Source organism: Kogia breviceps, chromosome 20 (assembly GCF_026419965.1).
Source record: "Kogia breviceps isolate mKogBre1 chromosome 20, mKogBre1 haplotype 1, whole genome shotgun sequence".
NCBI lineage: Eukaryota > Metazoa > Chordata > Mammalia > Artiodactyla > Physeteridae > Kogia > Kogia breviceps.
The window spans coordinates 31,132,870-31,145,555 of NC_081329.1; the positions used below are offsets into that span (position 1 = coordinate 31,132,870).

Here is a 12,686-nt window from a genome sequence, read left to right on the forward strand (position 1 = left end):
ATTTTTAAAATGCATTTGAAATTAAGAGATCAGCAACTTAAAACATTCACGTATATATATATATATATATATAGGCTGCTATACAAAACCTCCTGGTAACAGCAAACCGAAAACCTATAATAGATATACACACACAAAAAAAAAAGAATCCAAACATAACACAGTCATCAAATCATGGGAAGAGAAAAAAGAAGGGGGGGGGAACCTAAAAAAAAATAATCCAAAACATTAACAAAATGGCAATAAGAACATATTGATAATTACCTTAACTGTAAATAATGGACTAGATGCTCCAACCAAAAGACGTAGGCCGGCTGAATGTATGTAGAAACAAGACCCATATATATATACTGCCTATAAGAGACTCACTTCAGATCTGGGGCTTCCCTGGTGGCACAGTGGTTGAAAGTCTGCCTGCCGATGCAGGGGACATGGGTTCGAGCCCTGGTCTGCGAGGATCCCACATGCCACGGAGCGGCTGGGCCCGTGAGCCACAACTATTGAGCCCGCGTGTCTCCGCAACGAGAGGCCGCGATAGTGAGAGGCCCGCGCACCGCGATGAAGAGTGGCTCCCGCTCGCCGCAACTGGAGAAAGCCCTCGCACAGAAACGAAGACCCAACACAGCCAAAAATAAATAAATAAATTAATTAATTAAAAAAAAAAGGCAGACTCACTTCAGATCTAGAGACACATACAGACTGAAAGTGAGGGGATGGAAAAAGGTATTCCATGCCAATGGAAAACAAAACAAAACAAAACAAAAAGCCAGAGGGCTTCCCCGGTGGCACAGTGGTTGAGAGCCCGCCTGCCGATGCAGGGGACACGGGTTCGTGCCCCGGTCTGGGAAGATCCCACGTGCCGCAGAGCGGCTGGGCCCGTGAGCCATGGCCGCTGCGCCTGCGCGTCCGGAGCCTGTGCTCTGCGATGGGAGAGGCCACAACAGTGAGAGGCCCGCGTACCGCAAAAAAAAAAAAGCCAGGGTAGCAATATTTATATCTGATAAAATAGACTTTAAAATAAAGATTGTTATAAGAGACAAAAGTTACTACATAATGAGCAAGGGATCAATCCAGGAAGAAAATATAACAATTGTAACATTGTTCCAGTTGTATATGCACCCAACATATGAGCATCTCAAAATATAAGGCAAATATTAACAGACAAAGGAGAAATTGACAGTAATGCAATAATGGTACAGGACTTTAACTCACCACTTACAGCAATGGACAGATCAGCCAGACAGAAAATCAATAAGGAAACACGGCCTTAAATGACACATTAGACCAAATAGGCTTAACAAACATATTGAGGGCTTTCCATCCAAAAGCAGCAGAATACACATTCTTTGCAAGTGCTCATGGAACTGTTTGCAGGATAGATCTTGTGCTAAGCCACAAAACAAGTCTCTCGGTAAATTTAAGAAAACTGAAAACATATCAAGCATCTTTTCTGACCACAATGCTATGAGACTAGTTCTACCAGTTTTTCACAACAAAAGTTCATTACTCCCTTCAATTTAACACTTGGAACAATACGTTTTGCACCACAGTGGTTCCTCTTTGACTACAGAAAAGGAAAAGGTCTGAGAGTCTTTCTCCACTTCCCTTACAAAGACAGGTCTCCTCTGTGTCTCATCTTGCTCTGTCTTTGGTGATCAAGCCACAGAGAGTCAAGGCCGCGTTGTCGTGGCTGGGGCTCCCCATGCTGCACGAGGCCGCAGCTGCTGCTTGTCGAGCCCTCAGCCTGTGTTCCTCCTCGACGGTCTGGCTGACTTAAGTGCTACTTTTCCTTAGTGGTTCGTAGCTGGGCTGTGGCTTTGAGCTTGTCCTTTTCTTGGCTCATAAATACATCTATGTCCACCCCATTCCTTTACCATTCTAGCTCACCACTTAGCAGTTCTTTCACTGTCATCCGGTCATTGTTTTCTCTATATAGCCTACTGTGGTGAGTTTTCAAAAAGCATCACTAGACTTTTAGTGATACTAGCATATTTTATATCCCAGGAACCTGTCCACCTTTCAGTAATCCTCAGGCTAAAGTAGGAGAGGCTAAAAAACAATCAGAAGTATGGATTTAACTCAGCAATAGATCAGAAAATCATTTCTGATCTATTGTAGCCTGAAAATATTATTGTTAGAGAGGGACAGAATTCTGGACCTCATCTGCCTGTTGGGGCATAACGAGAGGGCGGAAGCTTGCAGGGTCCAGTCTGGTAGCCGCTGGCCACAGGTCACTACTGAGCACATGAAATGAGGCTGCTCTGGGCTTAGGTGTGCTAGACAGGTAAATGACCAGAGACTCGGTAGGAGGAAAATTAATGCAAAATACCACATTAATACTTTCATATTCATTATATATTGATATGATCATATTTTGGGTATCTTGGGTAAAATAAAATATATTAAAATTAATTTCACCTTTTTCTTTTGATACTTTTCTGATTTTAATTTACTTTTATTTTATTTATTTATTTATTTATTTTTAGCAGTACGCGGGCCTCTCACTGTTGTGGCCTCTCCGGTTGCGGAGCGCAGGCTCCGGACGCGCAGGCGCAGCGGCCATGGCTCACGGGCCCAGCCGCTCCGCGACATGTGGGATCTTCCCGGACCGGGGCACGAACCCGTGTCTCCTGCATCGGCAGGCGGATTCTCAACCACTGAGCCACCAGGGAAGCCCACTTTTAAAAATTTTTATACAATTTTAAAGGTTACACTCCATCTACAGTTATTTTTAAATATTGGCTCTATTCCCCGTGTTGCACATACACCCTTGTAGCCTGTCTCACCCCCGGTAGTTTGTACCTCCCACTCCCCCTCCCCTACAATGCCCCTCCCCACTGCCCCCCTCACTGGTAACCACCAGTTTGTTCTCTACGTCTGTGAGTCTGCTTCTTTTTTGTTATATTCACTAGTTTGTTGTATTTCTTAGATGAGTTAAGTATACACCTATTCCACTGTGTAAATCAACATACGTTTTTTATGATCACTTAACTTACAAAGTAACATAGGTTTCTGAAGAGGTAGATTCAAAACCCTTCAAAGGAAGAACTTAAGCAAAGAAACGGAAATTATTGTCTTAAGTCAGCACGAGGAGAACAATTCAGCCAATGTGAGAAGCCTGAAGTGTTTCGAAGAGCCCAGGCCCATGATTCCAGGGGCAGGAGCCCTTCTGCTGTCACCAGGCTTCAGTCACCCACCACATCTGTGTGTTATGTTCACAACCAGCATGGTGCCAGTGGCCTGGTTATCCCTGGTAAACTCTGACTGAAGGATGCAAGGAGATGAAGGAGCCAGTTCAGAAAGATAAAAGCTCATGCTTCAGTTTGGACGTGTTACCTCTAGAAGGAAAAACGAGCATCTATTTGGAGAGTGGAGGGTACTGTGAAGCCCAGCAGATCTGAGCACTAACTGCTGGTGTGACCTTGCATTTATTACTGAACTTCTCTGATTCTAAGTTTCTCCATCTGTAAAATAGGACAATTGATAGCTATTTTGCAGAAAGATTGTGAAGATGACATATAACGTATGTAAAAGTGCTTTGCATGGTGTCTGACAAAACAGGTGTCTAATAAATAGCTGCCATTGATGCTAATAATAATAAATGAGATATTCATATTGATTTCTGTATCACTATAAAGGCTTAATTCTAAAAGGTGCCGCATGCTGCAACTAAAGATCCCGCATGTCACAATGAAGATCCCGCACGCAGCAACGAAGATCCCGCATACAGCAACTAAAACCTGGCACCGCCAAATAAATACATATTTTTTAAAAATATAAAGGCTTAATTGGAAAAAGGTTTTAATGAAAGGCAGTACAAGGTAAAGGTCACTAACCTGATTTCCTTTTTGAGTCTGTGTATACAAGTTAGATTCATGTTCTCAATCTTTGAAACCCTGAATGGTTTTATCAAATTTCATTTTTCCTGGCTTAATGAAAAATGAAGAGAAATTGATCTTGAATACCTCTCTGTAAGTGACCTTGAAAACTGTGTTGTTTTTTTCCAAATGATAACTTTTTATTATACAAAAAGCATCCCAAATATAGGATTTCATAAACACTTATAAGTGAACAAGTGCAACTTTAAAAGTAAATACAAAGTAAAGAGGCAAAACCTACAAGCATTTTGCCTTTAAGAGAGAATGGAATGCTCTCCTACAGAGGGGACCCCACCCAGAGCACAAATGTGGCTCCAACTCCTGTAAAGGCATCAGGTTTGCTTTCTGAACTATGCCCAGTTTAACAATTTCAAAATGATAGCAAGAAGTGGCATGGAATAAATCACTAAGACCAATTAACTTTCTATTGACTATTACTCAGTAAAGGCTCCCCACCACACTTTGACAATTTAAAGCCGAAAACTGTGCTTTTTTTAAACAAAATAGGTATTCATCCATAACAGAATGTGTGTGTGTGTGGGGGGATGTTAAATGTGTGCTTTTCCACATCTGTGTGTGTATATGCTTTACGCCTGATGTACAAGGAATTCCTCCTCACCCATGGTCCCCAAAGGCCTTCTCAAGTTACCAGGGATTCCTTGAGTCAGGAAGACATAGTACATCTGAAAAATGATCTCACACTAAAAAATTAGTATTATGACTTTTTTCCTCTCAGTAGTATTTGCATTTTAAGAGTGAATTTCCCTAAAAAAGAAAACTCAAAGAAATATCTCGTAGAATCTAGGAAATGCAAACAGCATTGCTACAAAGATTTTGACACAAAGACTTTGCACGCTGGTAGCAGAATATTAGCTGTCTGTGACAATAAGGGGATAGAACTCTTGCTTAATTCCTCTCAAGTCCACCTCCACGGGTGACTTTTTACTGCAGCTTAAGATCAGTCTGGTTTCAAGTAAGAGATCTGCTTTTGGCCTCACAACTCCAGGGTAATTGCCACGTGTGTGCGTGTGTGTGTGTGTGTGTGCGCGCGCGTGTGTGTGTGTACATGCACGAGCATGGAGACTTCATGTCAATAAACTGCACCATTAAAATCTCAGTAACACTGAGGGTCCACCTGCCAAATTGGACCTTGCACCTGGCTTGCTTCTGACTGGTGTGAAACGTGGGAACGAGCAGGGAGGCGTCCCATGTGTAGGCTCCCAGGCAAGGCGGGCTCCGCTTACCTTTCTTTGGTCTGGGTTTCACTGGCAAGGACTCCTGTTTTTCCATTGCTGCTTCTCTTTCTTTCCATCGGCGGACCTGCTCCTCCCTCATCTTGAAGAACAGGATCTGTTTCTGTTCTTCGCTGAGCTCTGCCAGCAGATCAGGATCTATGTACATCTCCGACAGTATCTGTTTCAGCATCTTTGCAAGGCTGGAGTCTTTTACACCTGTGGCAAAAGTTCTTGCAAATGGCTTCCAGGGCTGCCTTCACCTGGGCTGGCCCTGGGGGGCACCCGCAGACCTTCCCCGAGACTCGAGGGGCTGGGACAGTAATTCAACAAACTGGCTCTGGGTTCCCGGCACCAAGCATCCTGTCCAAAACGCCACTCATGAACCTGCAAACAGCAACAGCCAAAACGCAGGCCGTGTTGAAAAGTGTTAAAATGTGCAGACATGGGGCCAGGACAGGCTTAGGAATAAAGCTTGGAGGAAATACAGTATCGCTTTTCATTTCACAAGAAAGCTGAAGCAAGCTTTGTTAGGAGTTTGTGTAACCTGTATCCTGTAATTTCCAAAGATACTTTATCACAAAACAAAACAAAACAAAACAAACCCTAACCTTTTACAGGTCAATCTCAGGGAAACAAAAAAATTAACAGAGGTTTGGCCTTCTCCCAACTAAGCAAACATACTATTCCCTCAGAGCCCAACAAACCACCACGTCCATGGCTAAGAACAGGGTTAAAGAGACAAAGGCACAGGGAGAAATTAAAAGAAGTTATTACCGTTTTTGAGATTTCTCAGAATTACCCACGCAAACCCAAACCACACCTAAGCCATGCTCAAGGAAGGAAAAAGAAGCAATAAAAATTAGACCACAGTGCCATTATCCCATTTCTCCTTAAAAGTAGCACGAAATCAACCCAATTATGTACTCTCATCTTCACAAAAGGACAATGCAATGTTCAGACAACACACTAGGACCATGAAAACTGGGCAGGTGCAGAAGAGAACATCCATGTGCATTTTGGAAGGTCACCAGGTTTTAGGTGTACCTCTTCTAGATAACCTAATTTAATAGGATCTAAATTTACACACCAGATAAACTGAGGGAGTGGAGGTGACCAGGCTCATCACAAAGGGTCCTGGTTCTGTAAGAGCGTTTCTCAGAGGAAGGAACCTTGGACCTAAGCACACAGGTTGTTCCATGGGGGTGCCTACGCCACTGCGGTTTCATTCTACTTCACACGTTTCTATTTGGGCTGTTTAAAAAAATATATATCCAACCTTCATATTTTTGTAATCAGAAAGAAATAATGTATAGATTTCCATTCTGAAAAAAAGACGTTGATTTGGTTCCAGTATAATAGGATACACAAAAAAAAGCTTACTCATTTCGACTTTCCAGGATCACCTATGTTCTAAGAAACTGACTAATCCTTTTGTGCTTACGATGCCTCAATAATCCCACCACCTAGCCACGCCCTCTCAAATATCTTTTTCTCCAGACCAAGTTCAAAGGCGCTTAAACCTCAGACCAGTCACTTAGCCACACCATGGCTCTCCCAGTTCCATCACCTGGTCCTCCTCCAGCCACACTGTGATGCTCCTCTCACCCCTGGGAGGCCCCTACGGCTTCACCTTTTCATACTCCTCCTCGTGCATCTGTTTCTCCATTTATACCAGTCTTCCGAGACAAGCGTGAGGGTACCCAAGGGCCAGGGTACGCAGAGTGGTTTGCATACGCAACACACAGTTCGATTCACTAACGAGTCATTGTGTAGCAGGGACCTTTACTACGGAGGCTACCACGCCTCCCGCTAACCGCATCCTACAATCTGCAGCATTCAACTACCACAACTCAAATGGAACACAACTGTTAAGAGAAAATTTTAATTAAAGGCACTGTCTGACTTTAACTCAGTCAGCCATGCCCGCCCCAGGCTCCCTGGCTAGCTTTGTATTTGGCTTTGAGGTGATCTGCAAAGGCTGTAACGGCCACAGTACTGAAGTTCTGTGATGCTCTCTTGACTCTTGGGTCTCACAGCTTCTCCAGGGGTGGGCCAACTAAATGCACACTAAAGGGAGGTTTCCTGAGGCTGAGCTCTTATCTGTAGGTGTCAGAACCGCGGGAAGAATGCAGGTCCTCAGCTCACTGGACTCAAGTGGTAAGAAACCAAAGTAAATGAGTCCTTGACATTCCGGTAAGTGTCCTTATGCTGGCACATTCCTTGGGCAGGGGTTGACTTTCACAGAAATTAAACATGGGGAGGGGAGCAGCCCAGTGAAGTGGAGGCTTCCAATCTGTTTCCCGCTTTGAATCGGGTGACTCCCAGCAACAGGGACAGTGTGGGTTGAGCCTAAAAACTAAAACCCTGAAAAGGCCAAATCCCCACCCAGAGTGTTCCTGGTCACAAGTGCTGACACCTGCCGCGCAGCCACTACCTTGAGCGCTTGACACGCAGTAACTAATGAATCTTCGCCATAATCTTGGAGTTCAGTCCCTCCCTCTCCCCATTTTATAGAAGATGCAAAGGGGTACACCAGGCGGTCTGTCTCCAAGTCAATACGGCAGAGTCTGCGAGCCCAGAATCCGAGCATCAATGGGATGCGGTACAACGGGTGAACTTTTAGAATGAAAACCAGCAAGTTCTCGCGAGAGCGGAAACGCTGAACTGAAAGCGCATGGGGCAGGGTCCCTCTCGGGGGCAGAAGCCTCACCCCTGCAACTGCAGGTGAGCTCAGGGGAGGCCAGGTATTGAAAAGCCCCCACCCCAGGAAGGACGGCGGGAAATGACCGCCATGCCGGCCCAGGCGCGGATGACGCTGCCCACGGCATTCACCGGGCACTCAGTCTCCTTGGCTCCCCCTCCCACTGTCCCTGGGAGCAGCACGGGCGGACCGTGGGGTGCAGGGCTGCTCTGCACCTCGGGGATGACACATTCAAGCTGTCACAGCTTCAATTTTGTGCTGTTTCGCCGTTTGTAGCAAACATGGATTTTTTTGGCATTAAAGATAACGAGTGGACCTTCAGGGAAAGACACTGGCTTCCCTCTGTCCTCAGAGAAAACTTGGGGACCCAGCTGACAACATTCTTGTGAGGCGAGGCGCTGCCTGCCACGCTGGGGCTGTGGACTCCCAGTGGTGTGAACGAACGCCTTCCTCAAATACAGCTCGGGCCGCTTACAGGACGGCCAGCTCTGCCTTGCGGTTTGTGTGTCTGGGCTGTCACTTCACTTCCCTGTAGTAAGTTTCCTCACCGTGAAATGAGCCTGAACTGTGACTCTTTGTAATCTGATGTCTAGGCCATACAATCTAGCAGGGAGTTACGGAGACAAGTGGAGGTGGGGTAGAGGAAGCAGAAATGAGGAAGTTAACTGACCAGGGTTTCCCCACTTTACCCCGGACAATCAGTGCTGCTAGTGATTCAAAACGGGCATGACTTTCCGTGTCTAACACACTGAGGGCAGCAGGCTTCCACTTATACAAGATACAGTAAAAAGGAAAGCTCGGCTAACTCGGTTTTCTCCTTGTACAACACTTTTCTTAAAAGACAGAAATGACAAGCAACAAGTCCACATCTGCTACTTTTTCCAAAAATAAATTTCTCATGGGTCACAGTTGTCTTTCAGGATGCCTAGAGATGTGGCCTAGCTCTCACACTTTCCAGAGCCACTGTCCCATTTTTTTAATTGTATTTTTAATGACTCTGAGACCCTACCCAAAATGCCAGAGATACAGCCAAATCAATAATAAAAAGTGGGATATGGACGGTATAACTTGAATGGTAAGAATATAGTTTGAATTCTTATTCTTTTAAAACAGCCAGCTCTGTTCTCAGACTTTCAGTTATCTTACTCAACTTTATGTTATTAATCTATCTGCACAGGAGCTATCTTTGAGGATAAAATGAATTGCCAAGGGTGACAGCGATTTGGTAAATTTTGTAAATATACACCGATCTTCAGAAATTTGAAATCACTGTACACGGATTTACCCAGAAACTCCACTCATGCCAGATCTATGCCCGCATACGCCTTCCACTTACTTCTTCACTCCAAAAAAAAAAACTGTATCCAAGTCGTTGTTTCTATTAAGCAGGCAGTCAAACAAAGCCCTTTCGGAGGCGAGCAGGCACTAAGTTTAGAAAGAGGGGAGCTCGCCTGCCTCCTTCCTGTGACTCTTGCGGGGGAAAGACGACTCTGAGCGAACCTGCACAGTGACTCGCCGCTGCCCCCCACGCCACCCCGGGGGCGCCCGGCTAACCCGAGGGCGGGGGAAGGTCACCGCCGAGCCGCCTGCGGCCAGCGTCCGGGCCGGTCTTCCGGGGGCGGCGCGCGCCCACCACGGGCCCCCCCCCTTCCACCCGCACCCCCAACGCCCTCGAAGGAGGGAAGCGCCCCCGCCGCCCGGCCCGCGCGCGCCCGGCAGGCCGTCCTCCCCCGCACGCGACCCCCACGCGACCCCACCCCGCCGCCTGCGCGCTCCCTCCCGGGCAGCCCCGCGCGCGCCCCTCCGGGACCCGGCCCGGAGCCGGAGCTGCCCGCGCGCCCCGCGGCCCCGCGCGCCCCTCACCACGACCACCGGCCCGGCCCTCGGCGCCGCGGCTCTCCAGCCGGCGCTGCGACACCGGACACCCGACACCGGACACCGCTCCGCCAGCACCTGAGCCCGCCGGGCGGAGGAGCGCGGGGTCGGCCGGCGGGACCCGGACCCGCGGGAACCCCCGCGCTCGCTGGCTCCTCCCGGCCCTTCCCGGCCGCCTCCAGCCTACGCGGGGCTGGGCCGCCCGGGGCCGTCGGGCGCCGAGGGAGGGGAAGGCGTGGGCCGAGCACGTCCCCGCCCGCCCCGCCCGTGGTCCAGGCCCGCCCGGGCCGCCCGCACCTGCGGCCGCCGGGGCTCATCCCTCCACGCGTGTCCCGCGGGCCGCGGCGGGTCCCGGTCGGGCGCCGGGCGTCCTGGCAGGTGGGGCCCAGGCAGGCGGGCGGGACCTTCTCAGCTGCACGGGCTGAGCTTCTGCTCCGGCGTCGCTGGAGCTCACTTTTTTTTTTTTCTTCCCTTTCCCTTTTGTTGACCCGAAGTAAATTATCAAACTCTCCGGCGCTTGTCCGTACGGGTGTGGCTTCGTAGGAGGCCAGGACCAAGGAGGAGAAAGGCTGGAAAAGATGAAGACAGCGGAGACGGCGGAGAAAATGAAAGAAACGCGGCGAGAACGAAAGCGTAAAGGAAGGCCGTGGACTGCGGCCAGGCCAGGTCGGGGTGTTGCACAGGGGAGGAGCTGGCTGCAGACGGAGAAGGAAATCTGGGAGGACAGTTCAGCAGAGGCAGAGCGGAAACGTTGGAGGGCATTTTACATCTAGAGGAACGTTCAGAATGTGTGAAGCAAACAGGCTGCTTTGGTGACGCCCAGGTCGCAGGTGTCCGGGAGAGGGGCTGTAAACGGCGAGTGTGGACCTCGTCTACGCAGCCCACCTGACTTGCTCCCTCAGAAATGAAACCCATTTCTAGCCTCTCCAGACCTCGGAAGATACCCAAAGGTAGAACCTGGGGGCAGAGGTCAGGACTCCTGAGGAGCTATTTAAGAACTATTCTAGGGATCCTATGAGGGAAGAATTTCTGGTTGGGTTTGGTTCCCAATGCTTATTAAATGAATGGCCTGTAGGGTGTTTCTGGCCGGAGTGTCATTTGCCCCCCGGCTAGCTGCTGTGGCCAACTCAGAGGGAACGCTAACACTGTATGGTGTAGCAGTCGAAGAACTACGACGTTAGCATTTGACACATCCGAGAAGCATTTAATGAATACCTGCTGGGTGCCAGGCCCGTGGTGACACGGACCCACAGGGAGCAGACAGCCGGGCCCTGCTGCCATCCTCGGGGCAGCACTGCCTGGTACGGTAGCTGTGTGTATGTTTTATGCCTCTGTGAAATCATAAACGTGATGTCAGGACTGATCCCAGGCAAGTTTGAATCCTCCCTGACACCCAGGCACACAGCAGGCACGCAGTACACGTTGGCTGAATGGATGTTAACAGCCGACTAAGCACAGACTGTACACTGCATCGTTCTCTCAGTTAGGAGCCCGGGGTGTCTTTCCTTTTCTCTGCCGCCTCCTCTACATCTTCCTTGCCGTGGGCCTCGCTCCTGTATTGGTGAGATATCTCTTCTCCTCCTCTCCTTTCTCTGCTTCCGCCTCCATCCTCGTCACCTTGTTCCCCTCTGCGCTACCACCTTCCCTTTCTGTTCCTTCTCTCCCGTCACCCATTATTTCCTCTTTCCACTGGCATAATCTGATATCGAAAATATACTTTTTCGTTAATTTCAAAAGCAGACAGTTGAAATGTTTTCTATTGCTCTAAAAACAACAATGGCTCTGTTACTTAATTACGAGGCCCTCAATTATTTTCCCTCCCTTTGGGCCCATGCCCTCAGAAGAAAGCATGTCCCCACCCCGTGAGCCAGGATGAGTTGTGGGAGGGTTGCCGCCTTCACAGGCCGGCAGTGCCCCTGTCGAGTGTGAGGTCTGGGCCACCGGGCCTTGGCAGGGGCCGGGGGCTGAGCCTCTCCTGCTTGCAGGCCACCGGCGAGTCACAGACCCCTATGATGGGAGTGTTCCGGAGTTCCCGATGCCCATCCAGGGCAGTGCTCCAAGAGAAGAGCTAAAATAGCTATTTACTTGATACTAATTTTTTTTTTTTTTTTTTTGGTATGCGGGCCTCTCACTGTTGTGGCCTCTCCCATTGCGGAGCACAGGCTCCGGACGCACAGCCTCAGCGGCCATGGCTCACGGGCCCAGCCGCTCTGCGGCATGTGGGATCCTCCCGGACCGGGGCACGAACCCGTGTCTCCTGCATCGGCAGGCGGACTCTCAACCGCTGCGCCACCCCCAGGGAAGCCCCGATACTAATTTTTAACATTAGTCATTTATTTGTAGTAATGGATACCATGAAGCAGATGGCCTACGTTTTGATGAACACGTTCCGTGGCATTCCTTCTAGAATTTTGCTTAAGGTCCCTGCTTGTAGGCTGCGTGTACAGCCACGCGGCCAGCTCTGTGCAGCTGGAGGGGCGCCGAGCAGAGGGGACAAAGCATAGGTCGCCCCCCAGCTGTGAGACACAGCAGCCCCAGTGCTGCCAGGAAGACCAAGAAGACCACTTTTCATAAGTGTGTGAGTTTTACAGAAAATGAAAGTTACCTTCAGATGTTTTCTTTAGAAAATAGCATAAACACCAATAATGTTTTTCCCGTCATACTTCATCATCAGAACGTCCAGCCATGCTTTTAATTCCCCAAGAAGTAAGCTATACATGTGTCCCTCAGTGACTGTGAAGTAGATGTGAAAGAAAAAGACTAAGAAATTTTAATTTTACTAAAAATTGACCAAATCTCAAAATAAATCTTAGTCATCAATTTTTTTTTTAACGTATTGAAGGGCTACTTTGTCTTCAGTTTTTTGCCAGCAGTTAGATTTGATTTTGAATGATTTTCATTCCTTTATGACTCTGTGTGGCTTTTATTTTTTCATCTTCATGAATATCAAGATAAATTATTGGTCTTTACATCATTTTTAAACTAATGAGATTACTC

The 12,686-nt window shown here is 48.3% G+C and overlaps 1 protein-coding gene across 3 annotated transcripts in view; it reads right to left on the minus strand.

The window, feature by feature from the left end:
• SH2D4A (SH2 domain containing 4A) overlaps positions 1 to 10,391 on the minus strand; it is a 74,043-nt gene extending 63,652 nt beyond the window's left edge. Inside the window, exons 1-2 of one of the 3 annotated variants that reach the window (XM_067022737.1) lie at positions 9,987 to 10,391; positions 5,123 to 5,497 (exon numbers count right to left, since the gene is read on the minus strand). In XM_067022737.1, coding sequence (XP_066878838.1) covers positions 5,123 to 5,303 — 181 coding nt within the window. In that variant the 5' untranslated portion in view covers positions 5,304 to 5,497; positions 9,987 to 10,391. Of the gene's footprint in view, positions 1 to 5,122; positions 5,498 to 9,677; positions 9,875 to 9,986 lie in introns of those variants that run through there. The other 2 variants (XM_067022738.1, XM_067022739.1) reach the window with 2 other exon arrangements.
• Between the last annotated feature and the right edge of the window lie 2,295 nt (positions 10,392 to 12,686).